Source organism: Rhodamnia argentea, chromosome 5 (genome assembly GCF_020921035.1).
Source record: "Rhodamnia argentea isolate NSW1041297 chromosome 5, ASM2092103v1, whole genome shotgun sequence".
Lineage (NCBI taxonomy): Eukaryota > Viridiplantae > Streptophyta > Magnoliopsida > Myrtales > Myrtaceae > Rhodamnia > Rhodamnia argentea.
The window spans coordinates 20,570,360-20,586,974 of NC_063154.1; the positions used below are offsets into that span (position 1 = coordinate 20,570,360).

At 36.9% G+C, this 16,615-nt stretch overlaps 1 protein-coding gene across 1 annotated transcript; it reads left to right on the forward strand.

Moving 5' to 3' along the window:
- Positions 1-3,085: 3,085 nt before the first annotated feature.
- On the forward strand, positions 3,086-3,808 carry LOC125315242. Its single transcript, XM_048279685.1, has 2 exons — positions 3,086-3,671; positions 3,774-3,808. The coding sequence occupies exons 1-2, from the start codon at positions 3,086-3,088 to the stop codon at positions 3,806-3,808; spliced, it is 621 nt and encodes a 206-aa protein (XP_048135642.1).
- The last annotated feature ends 12,807 nt before the right edge of the window (positions 3,809-16,615 follow it).

Here is a 16,615-nt window from a genome sequence, read left to right on the forward strand (position 1 = left end):
AATGCTTTGGTCTTGTGTTAATAATCCTTAAACGAGAGACACAATGTTGACTTGTGTGTTGGATGACTATGGCTCACAAGCGTGTATATGGGCTGTTCATCGATCCGTCTCTTTACTTGATAATCATAGTTCATATACATACAAAGTTACATGTGTGCGAAAAAGTGGAATCTGTCTCCTTGTCACATACAAGGTATGATGTCCTATATGATTTAATTGTGACACTACATTGAAATCCTCGGTCAAGGTTGTAATCGAGAATGAAATGTTCATGTCTCGAATAAATGTATGTTGATTAGATTTGTGCGTATAATCGAATTGATGGCTTGACAAATATTTCATAATCTTTGTTTGATCGGGACATAGTAAGACACACTATAGCCGGAGCTGACAGGTTCATTATATTTTTAAAGCATTCACACTATCCGGGCAGCCATGATATATTGCTATATGTCACTCATGATTTGTAGAATCTAGAGATTATCGGGACAATCAATTCTCTTAGGAGAACTAATGTGTTAGTGCAAGTTTTACTGCCAACTTAGTGATGAATCTAGGGTTGTCACACATCATAACCAATACATGACATTGAACGGGAAGATGATATTGCAAACACGGCAATCTAAATGGTTGAACGGAAATTAAATTAAATGAGATTTAATTTAATTCTTATTTTTGGTCATTGACGTATGTGCATATGATGCACATGCACGTCCTAAATCGACACATATTGATATGCACAAAATTGTGCAGATGCTGATATATATTTAGATATATTGATATACGTATGTATACAAGCATATATATTTATGAGAAAAAAAAATCAAATAAAAGTTGACGCACATGGTCAGATTTTTTCTGGCCATGTGCGCGGCCCACGATTAGTGAATCGTGGGTGTCTTCTCATGATCTGATCGTGGGTGTTTTCTCACTATCAGCAACTCAAAAAATTAAAAACGCTACAAGAGAATGTGCAATGGGTGTCATTCAAGAGAAAGTGTACGTGAGAAAGAAAGTGCAGAAAATTTTTCTCTGTTTTCTTTCTTTGTGATCAAAAGATTAAGGACGCGGAGAATTATTTTTACAAGATTGCTAGCACAATTAAGTATAGTGATTATTCACGTCGTCTTTCCCCGTTTGTCATACGATCGGTGGTGTGTCTAAACTAGAGATCCGATACCTATGGCGCTCGAATTGAAGAACATTTAAACCATCTTATTTCAAGCACGCTTCAAGAGGTAATCCATTAACCCCCTTCGTTAAATATGATTTTTGATTAAAACACACAAATAATGCCTCTGGAGATACATATATGGGTTTTTATTTCCGTTGCATTTATATGTTTTATTTACCTATGCATGTTACGTGTATTCCAACAGTGATATCATAGCCAATTCTTAGGTGTTTTCGTGCATTTAATTGATTTTGGTTTGTAGAAATTTTTACGATGCTATGGCCAATTTATTTTAGAGAATTGTTCATTCCTACGTGGCCAATAGAAGTTGATTATTTTATATGATAAATTAATCAACGTAGCAAAAATTGAGACTAAATCAATTTTGAATCGAAAATCTATAGTTAGTTTTATATTATGTATGAATTCTGTAAAAATGATTTGCAGCTATGAATCCAGTGGCGAGAATGGTACTACCGCTTAGAATTACGCATGTAAAATTTCTTTTGCTGGCATTAATTTCTTGACGTAGCTTGCATTACTCGACTATGAATTTGATCCGGTGCAGATTTTTTTTTTTTTTTGTGCCTTCCGATGTATTAAATTATGAATTTATTGCTCATGTGAAAGGGTGGTGGCCATGAAAAACCCTCTAATCAATGTGATTGTTGTAAGGAAGTATGTATGATGATTACACGTATTTTTTGGGTTATAATTATTAAATGGAGGCTGTGTCCTTCTTTTATTTTTCATGCTATATTTTATTTTCAATGTATTTTAGCATAGTCAATCGTTGATGTAAATGCTATGAGGATTACGTGAAGGAGCCGTTAAGCCGGAGAGCTCTATCGGCCCGGTTCGCGAAAAGTTCGAGAAACCAAGAAGAAGTGGAGAGCGGCTCTCCATTATTAAAATAGTAAAATGGTTAAATGTAATCTCATTGGCTCGAGACCCATTAAACCATATTTCTATGATCACCACGTAGGATAGATGTTTATGCGTTTGACATCTATTTATTTATTATTTTTATGTAAGCATGTTAAATCGGCTAACGTGCAAAGTGAGACCATTAATAATGATTGAAACTTCCTTAATAAAAACATTAAGCCGAAATGGGTTTCAAACTCGAGGCCTTCCATCGTCGTGTTTTGATCCTATATTATAGTGGTTGATTGACTAGCTATGGATACATAGGAGTCAACTGTCATTCATAATACTGGACCACTCCATTAAGCATATGATGTTGTGGGGTTGGAGCTGAACGATTTTCAATAACTGTTAGATGAGGGGATCGTTTGCATTTTCAATACTTGCATGAGACGATGGGCTAGATTTAACTATGATCATGAAGTCAACAACTGTCAGGTGAGACTTTCATGGTCTAGAGGCCAAAGTTATGATTGGGACGTTCGTATGATGCATTGAATAAGTTGATTCACTCACTAAGTTCCTAGAGCACCAATTACTATCAAGTGAGAGGGATTATGGGCTAGTAGAACTCCGATCCTTACTAGTAATCTTTACCCAACAAAGATTTTCGATTTCATTTTAAGGAGTATGGGATTCGGATATAAATTTAGTGGGAGGCTCTATTTCATTTAAAGGTCAAAATGAAATAGTTACTTTGAAAGAAAACGGTTAACGAATTTATTTTCTACACAGATATTTATTACTTTGAAAATGGTGAACACAAACCCTCTCGATTCGATATTTGACAATAATTGTTTGACTGGACCCAATTTCACCGACTGTGTGGGAATTTAAAAATTGTTCTCAATTTAGAAAAACTAGGTATGTGCTTGATGAAAAAATGCCAACCTCATTTCCCGAGGGTGGGATCCAAGAGGAACGCATTATTTATGATAAGTGGTACGGTGATGACTTAAAGTTGGGTCATATGTGCTTGCTTCAATGAATAATGAATTTCGGAAGAAGTATGAAGCAATGGAAGATGTTAGGTCGGTCGTATTGCACTTAAAGGAATTCTTTGGTGAGAATGGTCGAACCTCTAGATATGAGATATCTAAGTTGTACCGTATGAGGATGGATGAGGGATCATCGGTTAATGATCATATTTTGAAAATGATATGGCATATAGAAGAATTGGTTTGGCTGAATCTTATCATGGATAATGACTTAGCTGTGGATTTGATTCTCCAATCTTTACCCGATTCCTTATATGGTATTATCCAACACTTCCACATGAATAAGATGGAGAAAGCTCTTACTGAGTTACATAGCATGCTGATAGTTTATGAGAAGGAAATGCAAAACACTAGGCCAAATATAGTGGCTATGGCTAAGGTTTTTTCTTCAAAGAGTAAGACTGTTTGGAAGAAAAAGAAATGGGAGAAACCTTTAAAAGCTGTTGTGCAAGTTAAGCTCAAGGTTGAAAAAGAGAAATGTCATTACTATGGTGTCATGGGGCACTGGAGGAGGAATTATAAGAACTACCTCGCAAGTTTGAAGGTCAAGCCCAAGAACCAACCTTACGAAGGTATGGTGTCTATGCTTATTGAAACTAATTTTATGGTTAGTGTTGAATCCAGTTTATGGATTCTCGATTCAACTATAGCCTCACATATTTATGTCTTTGCAGAATCTGGAAATAAGCAGGATGCTAGAGCAAAATGAGATTGTCCTTCCATTTGCAAATGAAGCAAGAGTTACTGCATTAACTATAAGAACGTTTTCTTTATGTTTGCATTCTGGATATGTTTTAGTTTTGAAAAACTGTTTGCATTATGAGAATGTTGTTCAGAACATTATCTCTATACCTCATTTCGGTAAAGAGAATTATGAATTTTTCTTTTATTGATGATGTATGTTCTATTTTTCATAATAGAAGATGTGTTGGTTCTGGTTTATTAACTAATAATCTCTATACTATTACATTGTCCGGTAATGCGATTACCAATGTTAATAATCAAAATAATCATGATGTAAATGCCATAACCAATGAAAGCCTTTGAGATGGCCCAAATCCAAAGTGTGTTTGACATCTCCGATTAGGTCATATTGGAGAAGATAGAATCAACAAGTTGAGTAATGATGGCTATATTGATCCAATCGATTTTGAACCATACTCGGCTTGTGATGCATGTCTGTCGTGACCTAAATATCGGCTTCCAATTTTAGGCTAATGATTACTAGATTAATTAACCTAGTTCGAGCTTTCCCAAACTCTACCAAATCATAACTTTAGGTTCAAGTATTTATTATGCAAAAGATTTTAATTTTTGGGGCCGTCTCTATTCATGTTGGGTAGGTTGATTAGAAATCTAAATAAAATGGAGGGGTAAAACTATTTTATTTTTACGAACCAGAAAATTAAGAGTTCGAGGACTTAGTTACATTAATTTTTCAATTAATGCCCTTTCAGTACCAATTTTATCAAAATTGCTCAATTTGGATTTTGATGAATTTCGACTTGAAGTTCAAAGGTGCAATTTTTTGAATTTTCTTTTTATGATTTTTGATGTATTTTCGCAATAAAAAATTAATGGGAAATGAGAGTGAATTGGTTCGAGATTATCTTAAATTTTTTGGATTTAATTTGCATTAAGCCCAAAAAATTTTAAGAAAATCTCTTAACCCTAAGCCAACATCTTTTAAGGATTGAGATGGATTTGAAGAGATTTTTATTCAAAGATGCAATCCATTAGATAGGATTTCTAGAAAATCCTATCTTTTTAAAGAGGATGATATGTTGTTTTTAAGAAACCATATCTTGCTATATCTTTTTTTTTTTTTTTGTGGATTTTATGAGATTTTGTGATAGGAATTAAAGATGAACCATGAGGATTTCTTTTTTCTCAAAATTTTTGAATTTTCTGATTATTATTATTATTATTTTTGCGATTTTCAGTTTTTATGAATGAACTTAAATTCAAATTGCAAATCTTTAGTTGAAAGATAGTTATCGCAAATGCTTTCGAATTAAGTTTTGATCCGAAGCCCGACGGATCAACTCTAAAATTTGAAATACCCACTATGGAAATAATTCCGTCTAAAGCTTGACAGATAGACTTGTTACCATATGTGCAATTGCGGAATAGGAAATTTTCCTAGTTGATCACATTTTGAAAAGATTTTGGTATCTTGAGTATCTTGAATATATTCAAAAGATTTTTGTTTGAATTAACCAGATTATCACCAAGACTCCATAAATATCCCAATCAAATTACAAATTTCAAATTAGGCAAGTAATCAAATACCGGATTTCGGAAAAATATTCAATAATCTATTCTAAACATGTGAACTTCCGAATCAAATATTGGAAATCTTTCTAGATATTTAATTTAGACATGCAAATTTTCTATTAGGCAATGATGTATTTGCAAAATTCTAATTTACGAAAGAATATCGTCAAGATGTGCCAAATATTTGACATATCATGCAAAAACACAACGCACCTCCACCTATTGAATATATAGTTTTGAAAATAAGGATTATACCTCAAAAAATTAACTTTTTCCAAAGCAAGATCGTACAAAAACTTGGCGACCAAACTTGCTAAGTCGGACCGGACAGCTAGAGACTCGCTCGTGGGATGCTCGGGCGGTTGGGTTTGGCCTTCGAGACTACGGCCGCAGCAAAGGCGACGACAGTATGGGCACCAATCCCGACCAAATAGCTCCAGGCGAGAACAATAGCTCGACTATAATGATGGACGCTTTTAGCAAAATAGTCCCGGGCTTAAAACATGACTTAAACCTAATCCAAACCGCTTGTCAATTCAAGCTCATTCCAACACCGACAATCCAATGATCTATTCTAAACATGCAAACTTCCGAATCAAATATTGGAAATCTTTCTAGATATTTAATTTAGACATGCAAATTTTCTATTAGACAATGATATATTTGCAAATTCTAATTTACGAAAGAATATCGTCAAGATGTGCCAAATATTTGACATATCATGCAAAAACACATCGCGCCTCCACCAATTGAATACATAGTTTTGAAAATAAGGATTATACCTTAAAAACTTAACTTTTTCCAAAGCAAGATCGTACAAAAACTTGGCGACCAAACTTGCTAAGTCGGACCGAACAGCTAGAGACACGCTCGTGGGATGCTTGGGCGGTTGGGTTTGGCTTTCGAGACTACGGCCACAGCAAAGGCGACGACAGTATGGGCACCAATCCCGACCGAATAGCTCCAGGCGAGAACAACAGCTCAACTATAATGATGGACGATTTTAGTAAAATAGTCCCGAGCTTAAAACATGACTTAAACCTAGTCCAAACCGCTTGTCAATTCAAGCTCATTCCGACACCGCCGATCCAAAACAATGCTGATGCAATGCATGATTACTAAAAAATAATTTAATTATTTTTTGTTAGAACTAAAAGATTAGCTCTAATTTTCTATGCAAAAAATGACTGAAAGGATTAGTCAAAATTTAGGTGTAAACAATGTCTTCTAGGAAAAATGACCAAAGCGCTCTTTGTAGGACATAGTGTGCAAGCTACCGACATACTAGGATCGATACATATAGATGTATGTTGGCCAATTAATGGAATTGCTAGAGATGGTTATTCTTACTTCATTACCTTTACCGACGATCATTCGCGGTATGATTATTTGTACTTAATGAAGTATAAATTTGAATCCTTTGAAAAGTTAAAGGAATTTAGGTCTGAAGTCGAGAAACAAACAGGAAAGAGTATTAATGTTCTTTGATCTAATCGAGGAGGTGAATATATTAGTATTGAATTCTTGGGCTATCTTAAAGATAATGACATTTTATCACAGTGTTTACCTCCCGCAACTCCAAAATATAATGATGTATCTGAAAGAAGAAATGGCCCTTTATTGGATCCGGTGCGATCTATGATGAGTTACACCGATTTGTCTATATCCCTTTGAGGATATGCCCTCAAGACAGCTGCATATTTACTAAATAGAGTGTCATCCAAATTTGTTCTAACTACGCCTTTTGAGCTGTTGCATACTAGGAAACCAAGTTTTAATCATATCAAGATTTGGGGTTGTCCAACTTTCGTCAAAAAGATGAGAACAGAGAGATTGGAGGCTAGGTCCGAACAAGGTCATTTCGTTGGATATCCAAAAGAGACTCTTGGATATTATTTCTATGTTCACTCTGACCAAAGAATTTTGATCAGCAGGCATGCTTCTTTTTTGGAGAGTCGGTTCGTCCAGGAAGATGGTGTTGGGCGGAAAATAGTCTTACAAGAAGAAAACAATAAAGTACCAAATAACCAAGTTCGGATACAAATCTCTGATTCAATGGGAGCTTCTAATACATAACCTATTAGAAGGAGTGCGACAATGTATCATCTACCTATTCGTTACGGACACTCGGTTAAAGATATTGAACCACTATTCATTGTGAATGATAGTGATCAGCACAATGATCCTAATACCAATGAGAATGCGATGTCGGACATCGACTACGGTAAATGGCTAGAAGCCATGAAATCTGAAATGGATTTAATGTATTCCAATGATGTTTGGACTCTAGTTGATTTGCTCGATGGTATTATTGGATCTTCAAGAGGAAGATAAATGCTGATGGTCAAGTTGGAACTTACAAAACACAGCTGGTGGCAAAAGGATATCATCAAGAAGAAGAAATCGATTATGACGAAACTTTCTCACCTATAGCTGTGCTAAAATCCATTCGGATTATGTTGGTTATAGCTGCACACCTTGATTATGAGATATTCAAAATGGATGTCAAAACGGCTTTCTATATGGAGCAACCATGGAGTTTTCAATCCAATGGTGAAAGTCGAAAGGTGTGTAAGCTTAAGAGATCCATTATGGACTTAAATAAGCCTCCAAAAGTTGAAACATCCCTTTTGATGAGGTAGTGAAATCGTTTGGCTTCATCAAGAACCTGGATGAACCTTGTGTATACAAGAAGGTCGGTGGGAGTACAATTGTGTTTCTAGTTCTCTATGTCAACGATATACTTTTAATCGGGAATGATATACCGATGATATCATTGATCAAACCATTCTTGTCACAGAAATTCTTCATGAAAGATTTAGGAGAGGCAACCTATATTTTAGGTATCAAGATCTATAGAGATAGATCGAAAAGATTGATTGGCCTCTCACAATCTATGTATATAGACGAAGTGTTAACACGGTATAACATGCAATGTTCCAAAAGAGGATTATTACCTTTTAGGCATGTAATCCGTCTTTCCAAAAAGATGTGTCCCAATACTCCTGAAAAAAAAAGAGCGGATGGTAAAGGTACCTTACACATCCGCTATTGGAAGCATAATGTATGTTATGCTATGTACACGACCTGATATTGTGCATGTTGTATGCATTACTAGCAGATATTAGTCTAATCTAGGGGAAAAACACTGGATAGCGATTAAGAATATCCTTAAGTGCTTACAAAGGACTAAGAACATTGCATATTTATTTTCTTTCAATCATGCATTTTTCATTTTGGATTGGCGGTGCGAAATTGAACTCAATTTGATAAACGATTGGGCCATAACTCATTTTGAAATTCGGTTAGCATGAAAAAAAATAGTGCCGAAATGTCTTAAGATAATTAGGCCTTAATTGGTCTAATTTAAGCTTGAGACATCCCATTAAAAGTCTCTTCAGGAAAAGGCCTCAACTATTAATGCCCATTATTTGAACGAGGCCTAACTTAGGCGTATGAGGAAGTGAAATTCGGTTGACCCTATTATACAGAGGCTGGACTGATTCCTACAAGGCTTAGATGGATTTGTTCGGCCTAATTTGGTTCAATTTAGCCATTAGAATTTAATAAAAGGCCTTTTTGGTATTAAAGCTTGTTTTAAAAGGCTAAAGTTGAAGCCTGTGATCTGACCTAGTTAAGCACTATATAAGCATGTTAATGCTTCACGTTTGTGGGGGGGCCACGGATCATAATACACGGCCATTCATTATTCACGTCGAAAGACACACAAGATGGAGGGGAGGAGACAACTTTTGCGCAGAAAATAACGTCTTCATTTGATTCACGGTGCACCACCAGCCAGGCGTCTCTGTTGTCCAGTCCTGAAGCCTTGCTGTTTGGTGTTACATTCCACCACTTTGGAGTCCAATTCAGCCCCTGCTCAAACCAAATTACTGCAACCATTCACCCCTTTGATTTCTTGTTTGACCGGTGTCCAAAAAGGTTCGAATTTTCACTATTATTCAGCGCAGGTTCTAAAGCTGTTTGGGCACCAATACTCCTCTGTTTTGGCCTGATTTGTGCTGCTGTTCGCTGCTCAATACCTCACGGTTTGACCACGAGTGCGAGCTGCTGTCAAGGCACGACTCTGAGCTTCTGTTCGGTGTTTCCACTCGCTGTTCGGGGGTTATTTTGCTACTATTTGGAGTCCAAAATTTTGATGCCGTTCGGTGCTAGAAATCCCTGCTGTTTGGGACTTTTTGGTTGCTGTTTGGGGTCCAAAACAGTGCTGTTGTTGGACATTTTCACCAGCTATTCAGTGCAGGTTTTTGTTCGCTGTTCAAGGTTGATTATTGCACCTTTTTGGCGTAAATCCCTTGCTGTTCGGGCTATCAAAAGTGTAAAATAACTGCTGCACATTGATTGAGCCAAAGCTCCCCCTAGGTGCGCAATAACCGCCGAAATTTGAGGTTGGCTCTAATACTACTTATAATGCCCGGAGGTCCCACTTGCACGATCTTGTCCCCTTTGGACTTTGTAACTCTCATGGTTTTATTTATTTATTTTTTTTTATTTTTTTAGTAAGGTAAGTATGTATTGATCTTCCAAAAGCTAGATACAAAAGAAACCGGTCACAAAAACCATGAACTCAACATGACACATAGTGTGACATGGAGAGTTCAACGGTGAACCGGTCGCAAAATACACCCAGAGAAAAAAGTAGCAGATCAGCTAACAGGCTAGTGGATGAAGGCCAAACAAGCGGCCAAACACCTAAAGCTAACAGATAACTAAAGGACAAGGCTGAGAGGAGGAGAAAAGGCGCCTCCCGGACGAACGAGCAATGGATCAGTAGCAACAGAGAAGGAGAGTCCCATGATTGACTTGAAAAGCAAATTGCAACAGCATAAAATCCACGCAAGTTGCAGCTAGCGCGAGGAAGGAGCAGCATCTATGAAGGCCACCTGAAGAATAGCAAGAGACCAGCAAAGGCACAGCACCCTTAAGTCTGTAGAGGACTCATGGTTTTATTTTTTTCCAAGCACCCAACCCAGAAAAAGGCCTCATGCAAGTTAAAGGCCCACAAATCCTTATAAACTAGCCCAGGACCTTCCCTCTAAGCGATATGGGACAGGAGAGAAGCACCTTAGCCTTGCCCGAGTACTGCCGAGGCGATCTTAGTCCATCCCTTTGTACTTCCCAGGTTTGGGATGTCACATTCTCCCCTCTTTTGAGGGCAACGAGTCTGGGCTGTCACATTCTTCCCTCGTTAGTCCATCCCTCTGTATTTCCCGGGTTTGGGATGACATAGATTACATCACAATCGGAAATTATAAACATATCTTTAAAATTTGGGAAATTATCTGATACACTTCAAAAAATTCTAAGAGATAATCTTTCCTAAATTGAAAAGATATGTGAATCCTTTGTAGATAGGGGCTTATCCCCTTTAAAATTCGGCACCTATCCCTAGTTGACCGAAAATCATATTTTTATAATTTTCCTTGAGTATAATACATGCTCCCTTGTACCTTAGTCTCTTGGAATTTGTGCATTATGGATGACTATCTAACTTCACCCCCAAAGTACGACGGCATCCGCACAATGAAATTGTCTAACCTATCCCACAACTTTAGGACCGAACCGACAAATTTCATAATACATAAATTCACTATCTAACCCCCCCCCGGGGTACAACGTGAATAAATTACCTTCTGACCCCACCTCTAGGGTACAAAGCAAATTCATCGGAAAAATTCGGATTATAAAGTATGTTATGCTCAAGGTTTATTATATTTTTATTTGATTCATTTTTCATAAGAAAATCATAAAAATCACCATGTTTTGACCATAAATGAATTTTTTCAAAAATTGCATCTCAAGGTGACTCTTAATATAAATTGGATTTTGATTAATCAATTTGTGTTAATTGTCGGACCAAAAATCATAGAACCGAAAATTCATTAAAGGGTTATGACATTTCATGTGCATTTCATATAGTCTAATTCGTCATGCATTTTCATGTCATTAGTATAGTCCAGATCGCATGCCATGTAATTTGAAATTCATGTTCACTTTGCATCAAATTCAATATTTCCAAAAGTCATTCATGCAATGTTTTACTATATCACATAACTTAAATAAATCATCTTGCATGTCATTTAGGTTAGAATTCATATTTATTTTGCATTAAAATTCGACTTTTCAAAAGTTATCATGTGTCTGTTTTTCTATGTCATATAAGTTAGTTCTCATATTGCACGTCATGTAGTTAGAATTCACTTTTTTTTATGTGCATCAAAACACATTTTCTCAATATCATCACTACTCATTTCATATAGTTGCATTTTGCATAGCATTCATCTAATCAAGAAAATCAAAAAAAATAAATTGCACATTAATTCATTCATTGAAATCAATTGAATTTGCCAATCAAGAGAATTGTCACAAGAATGGTACCGAAAGGGTGTTAATTGAAAAATTAACATAATTAAGTCCCCAAACCTAAATCTTTGATTAGCAGAAAACAAAGTATTCTCTTGTACTTTATTTAGGTATCTAATTTACATACCAAAAAAAGATTAGTGACGGCTCCAAAAATTGAAAATCTTTTGATTAACATCATGTGAACTTAGGTTGCAAATTGACAGAGTTTGGGAGAGCTCGGGCGAGCTCGGGCTAGGTTAATTAATTCATTTAATTAATATGGTAATCCATTAACCCGAAGTTCAATACGAATTTTAGGTCGCGCAGAGAGGGAGAGAGAGAGAGAGAGAGAGAGAGAGAGAGAGAGAGAGAGAGATCTTCATGCCTCTTCGATTTAGACTCCACAGCAATCCGAATCAACGCCTTTTTATGATGCCAATTAAGAATCGAAATCTTTATTCGTCCAATTGTATAAAATTTTCGAATTTAGGGCACCATTTCGGATCTACGTCGAGTCTGAGTTGCTGTGTTCAATTGAGCAGTTTTCGGTCTACATTTTGTATAAGAATGAACTTTAGAGTGTTGTGGAGCCGTGGCATTTGCCGGATCTTGATTTAGGGCTACGGTTTGCTCGGAATAAGTTTTTGAATTTCGGTGTGCTACATTACTGTACATTTCGGGGGCTAATATCTTCAATTTTAGGCTTTTCTGGGCTTGTCCTTGTTATGGATTTTGTAGTATGGTGAATAAGCTTCGTTTTGATTATAAGATCGCTTAAAACGGAGCTCGGTGGAGGAAGTTTTGATGCAAGAGAGTTCGGCGTGCAAGCTGTCCATAGTGGATACCAATGGGTGTCCGTTTTGGGCGAGCTTCCGTTGGCTTGTGGGTTTCGTTCTATTGTTAAATAGGTGTAGGTTTGTCGAGTTGTAAGTTAGAGTGGTGTGTTACTCGGTTTCGATCCATTTTTCCGTACATTTGATAGGAATTCGGATGCGTTGGCTCAAATAACTCTTGTAGGTTGATTTTGGCTTTATCACCTCGGTGATATTATTTCTTCTATGAATTTGTAAACCCATGTCTTGAAAATCATAAGATATAGTATATTATCGGTTATGAATTGCATAAAAATATGGACTGAGCTTTTACTACTTTTTGATACTTTGATTACGAAATGGACTTTGAAGTCATTTGAAATGAACATTTGTGAATGTTTTGGTTAACTGCTTTGTGAAGGGAATTCCAAAAGCTATATAGATTGATTGCGAAATGCCTTATAAATGGACTTTATTTTATAAATGGAATTACGAAAGTTAAGTGATTTGGTTTGTGAAACCTTTTACCAAAGAATCGCGAAAAGTTCATGACTTGTGAATGTGGTTTATGAAAGGTGCTTGGATATGTTGACGGTGAAAATTATATGTTTTGGTTTATATTTATTGGATTGGATATGTGGATAGCGGAGGATCTAGGTGCGGTGCTCGGTATCACTGTGAACCCGATTGAGTGGTTTGTGGGTATTGTGCATATTAGTTTAGGATATCATTGTGAGTCGAGCTATCTACATTATAGGTAGAGACCTTGCTAAGGAGTATTTTTGGTCGCCTTTTGTCATGGGGTGTAATGCGTGGCCATGGCTAGATTCTTGACCACGAGATTGGTCAATGGATAGCCCATTGACATGTGTTTTTAACGAGATTGATCAACGGATTAGACCATTAATATTTGTTTTAATGTTATGGTTTTAAATGAATATTTTTGCTAAGAATATGTTATGTTGAAGTAATATGTAACTCTTTTTGGTCTACAGGTTGGTTATGTTCCGAGTTTGCTGTAAACGAGTTATGCTTTGTGCATTAAATGTGTATAGTGATTGTTCGATTCTTTTAAAAATATATATTACCCATTGAGCCGTGTTAGCTCCACTCCTTTCATCTTGCTTGTGTTTCGGGTTCAGCGAGCCGCAAGTAGGATATGAGCGTAGCGTTAGCGGAAGGATTTTTGGATAGTAGGATTTTTTTTATATAAAATGTACATAGTTGTGTTGAGCTTTTCAAATAGCTCTTTTTTTTACATGTGTACATATTTTTTTATGGTTATAGAAGCTCTAATATTGTAACCAAAGGACTTCCTTTTTATCAAGTGTATGTGTGTGTGTATATATATATTATGGATGTACATATTTGATATCAGGTTGAGTTTTTAGTTATGTTGAGGCCGCGTCCTTTTGTGAATGAACGGCGTGTCATTACCTCTGCTATAGTAGAATAGGGGCATGAAATTTGTTTTTGTCGAAGGAGAAATTTCGACGAAACAAATTCTTAAGCCAAAGGTCCGGACGGGAATAGGATGGAGTATCCGGAAGAAAGTCGCAGCAAGGTCGGATCCAGTTGTTCGGACCAGAACAACCATGACATCGACTCTTCGACGAAGAGGGGCAAAACGTGCGTGGCAAGCTAGCAGTCATACTCACATCCTAAGTATAGAATAGCCTAGAAACAATTATTAGAGACATGAGATTTCTCTGTACACATTAACTATAGTTCTGTCAATTCATTCCTCCTTAAAAGCTCACAGTGACTTGAGCATGATGTTAGGGGGATTGGCTGTTAGGTCGACAGCACGATTGATGATGGTGGCTTGGGCAGAGGAAGGACTAGAAGAGGAAGAGAAGATAGTGAGAGGACGAGGGTTCCCGGCTGGGGGATTTTAGTCTTGTGATCACAAAACAGCAGATGCGGCTAGAGTAGGAGATAGGCGAATCTGTATCCAATTTGTGTGCATTAGTGACCTAAGGTGTATTTTCCCTTCGTCCCATTGAAGTAAACTTACTCTAGAAAGTTTTCTGATTGATGGGTTACAAATATGGCCGTAACATACACTTTTCTATTCGATGAAATTTGTATGCCAGTGATACCTATAGTTGCAAACCTTAGTAATCACGGGGTATGGTTTGAAAATATGTCATTTGACAGCTCCATTCACTTAAAAAGAACCAACTTTAACTCGGGTTCCAATTCTAATCCAAATTTTTTTTGGCTCTCATTAAAAAAAAAAATCAACTTGAGATCAAATCCTAATTCCGATTTGAACTTCTCTTTTGTCAAATAAAATGGTACCAACTTTAGCTTGAATGCAAATTTTAGTCCAAACTTATAGAAAGCACTAACTATTAGTCGGTTACCAATCTGGCTCCAGTGAAGTTACCACAATGGTACCATTCTACCAAAATTTGAATAATTTGGAATCAAGTAAGAGGAAAGGTGACCATCCAAGTTTGGTTTTTGGCGACAAAAATCGACATGGATGGAAGAAATAACTTATCCAAGGAAAACAAAGCCTGAACAGTTCACCAGACCAAGCATGTACGAACATTCAGAAAAACGAAACTTTGAGCTTGTCATCGGGGAGTTGGATAACGACACTATGAGTGCCATAATTTTTTTACGGTGCTCACTTGAGTGCCATAACTTTTTTTATCGACCATTTGAGTGGCATAATTTCTAAAGAACGTTCACATGAGTGTCATGACTTTCAATTAATCACTTGTCGTGAACGTTTTTAAACATTTACGACATTCAAGTGATTGATTGAAATTTTACAAGGAACTCAGGTGATCGGTAAAGGAAAATATGAAACTCAAATGAGCTTCGTACATAACTTATGACACTCCAATGATAGACAAAAAGTTTATGGCATTCAAGTGATCGTCGTACGAAAGTTATGGAAGTTGTGGGGTGCCTTTTCCTTGTGATCAGGAAATTCTAAAATAGGGAAAGCTCTCAAATTGTGTGCGATCCTTCCACATAAACACAACTTTGAGTCGCTGAATACACATGAAATAACTCGTCGCGTCTTCAAAGACATCATCGGACAGAAACTTGATGGGGGCCATATTTGGGTAGCAACTGGAAGTTGGTGTCTTCTAATGAGAAGGAAAGAATTTGGGCCAGATTCGGACCTAAGCTAAAGTTTGTGCATCTTATGAGACAACCTGATGTTTAACAACCGCCAATGGTTTTCTCCTCAGTAGTGCATTCCCTCCCTAATATTTTCCAACCACCAGAAAATAGGTGACCAAGAGGCAACAAAGCTGTACAAAATCCCAAGGGCTAGCAATTGCACTGCAATGAATGCCTGACCTGGCTTCTGTATCAAATCAAGATTCTTAATCAAGGTAACAAAGTCTCTCCTGGTTTGAAGCTTCAACAAGGAATTTGAGCAACTTTTATTACATCATGCTTAGTCCCACCATCCTATGATGTGGACTCTGCATAAGTCATTGCTCAGAGTAAAAATACTAGGCCTCTGCTCGCCTTTAGTATCTTGGATCGGGATTTGCGCGCCGAAACCATTTGTGTCTTGTGAACAACATCCTCAAATCAGTTCACGAAGATCTTCAGTGTACGTTGAGACAACTTACTGAGTTCCTGTAGCAGTGATTTCAAATGACCTTTACTTTCGCAACCTTCAAAGTCCCGTCGATGTAAGTGATGTAAAAGAAGTTCCCTTGCTTGATTTTCTCAAAGTTACAATGGCGTATTTCAGCATTGATCAACTTCCCCGATAGTGCAGGCGTAACTATTCACAGCACCAATTTGCACAAGGCTCGCTGAAACAATTACAAAGTTACCTGTGATTCACCTCGTCTTCCATAGCGCATTATTTGACCTGACTGAAGCAGTTCATTGATCTCAGTCAGCTGCAGCTTCTTTACAAGAATTTCTCTTCCCTTTGGACCAACACAATCATCATCAATCTAAGTTTGAGCTAGCAGATCTTCCATGTATTGCATTTGTGCAGTTTCATAATGTTTGGAATTAAGATCGAAAGGAAAGATATTGCAGAGAGTACGCGTCTCATTCAGTGATGATAG

What these genes read in the sequence shown, in the direction of transcription:
- LOC125315242 (XM_048279685.1), top strand. Translation starts at nt 3,086, where the DNA reads ATGAATAATGAATTTCGGAAGAAGTATGAAGCAATGGAAGATGTTAGG. An exon ending in CAAGAACCAACCTTACGAAG is followed by an intron (nt 3,672 to 3,773) that starts GTATGGTGTCTA and finishes ATGTCTTTGCAG; the next exon opens with AATCTGGAAATAAGCAGGAT.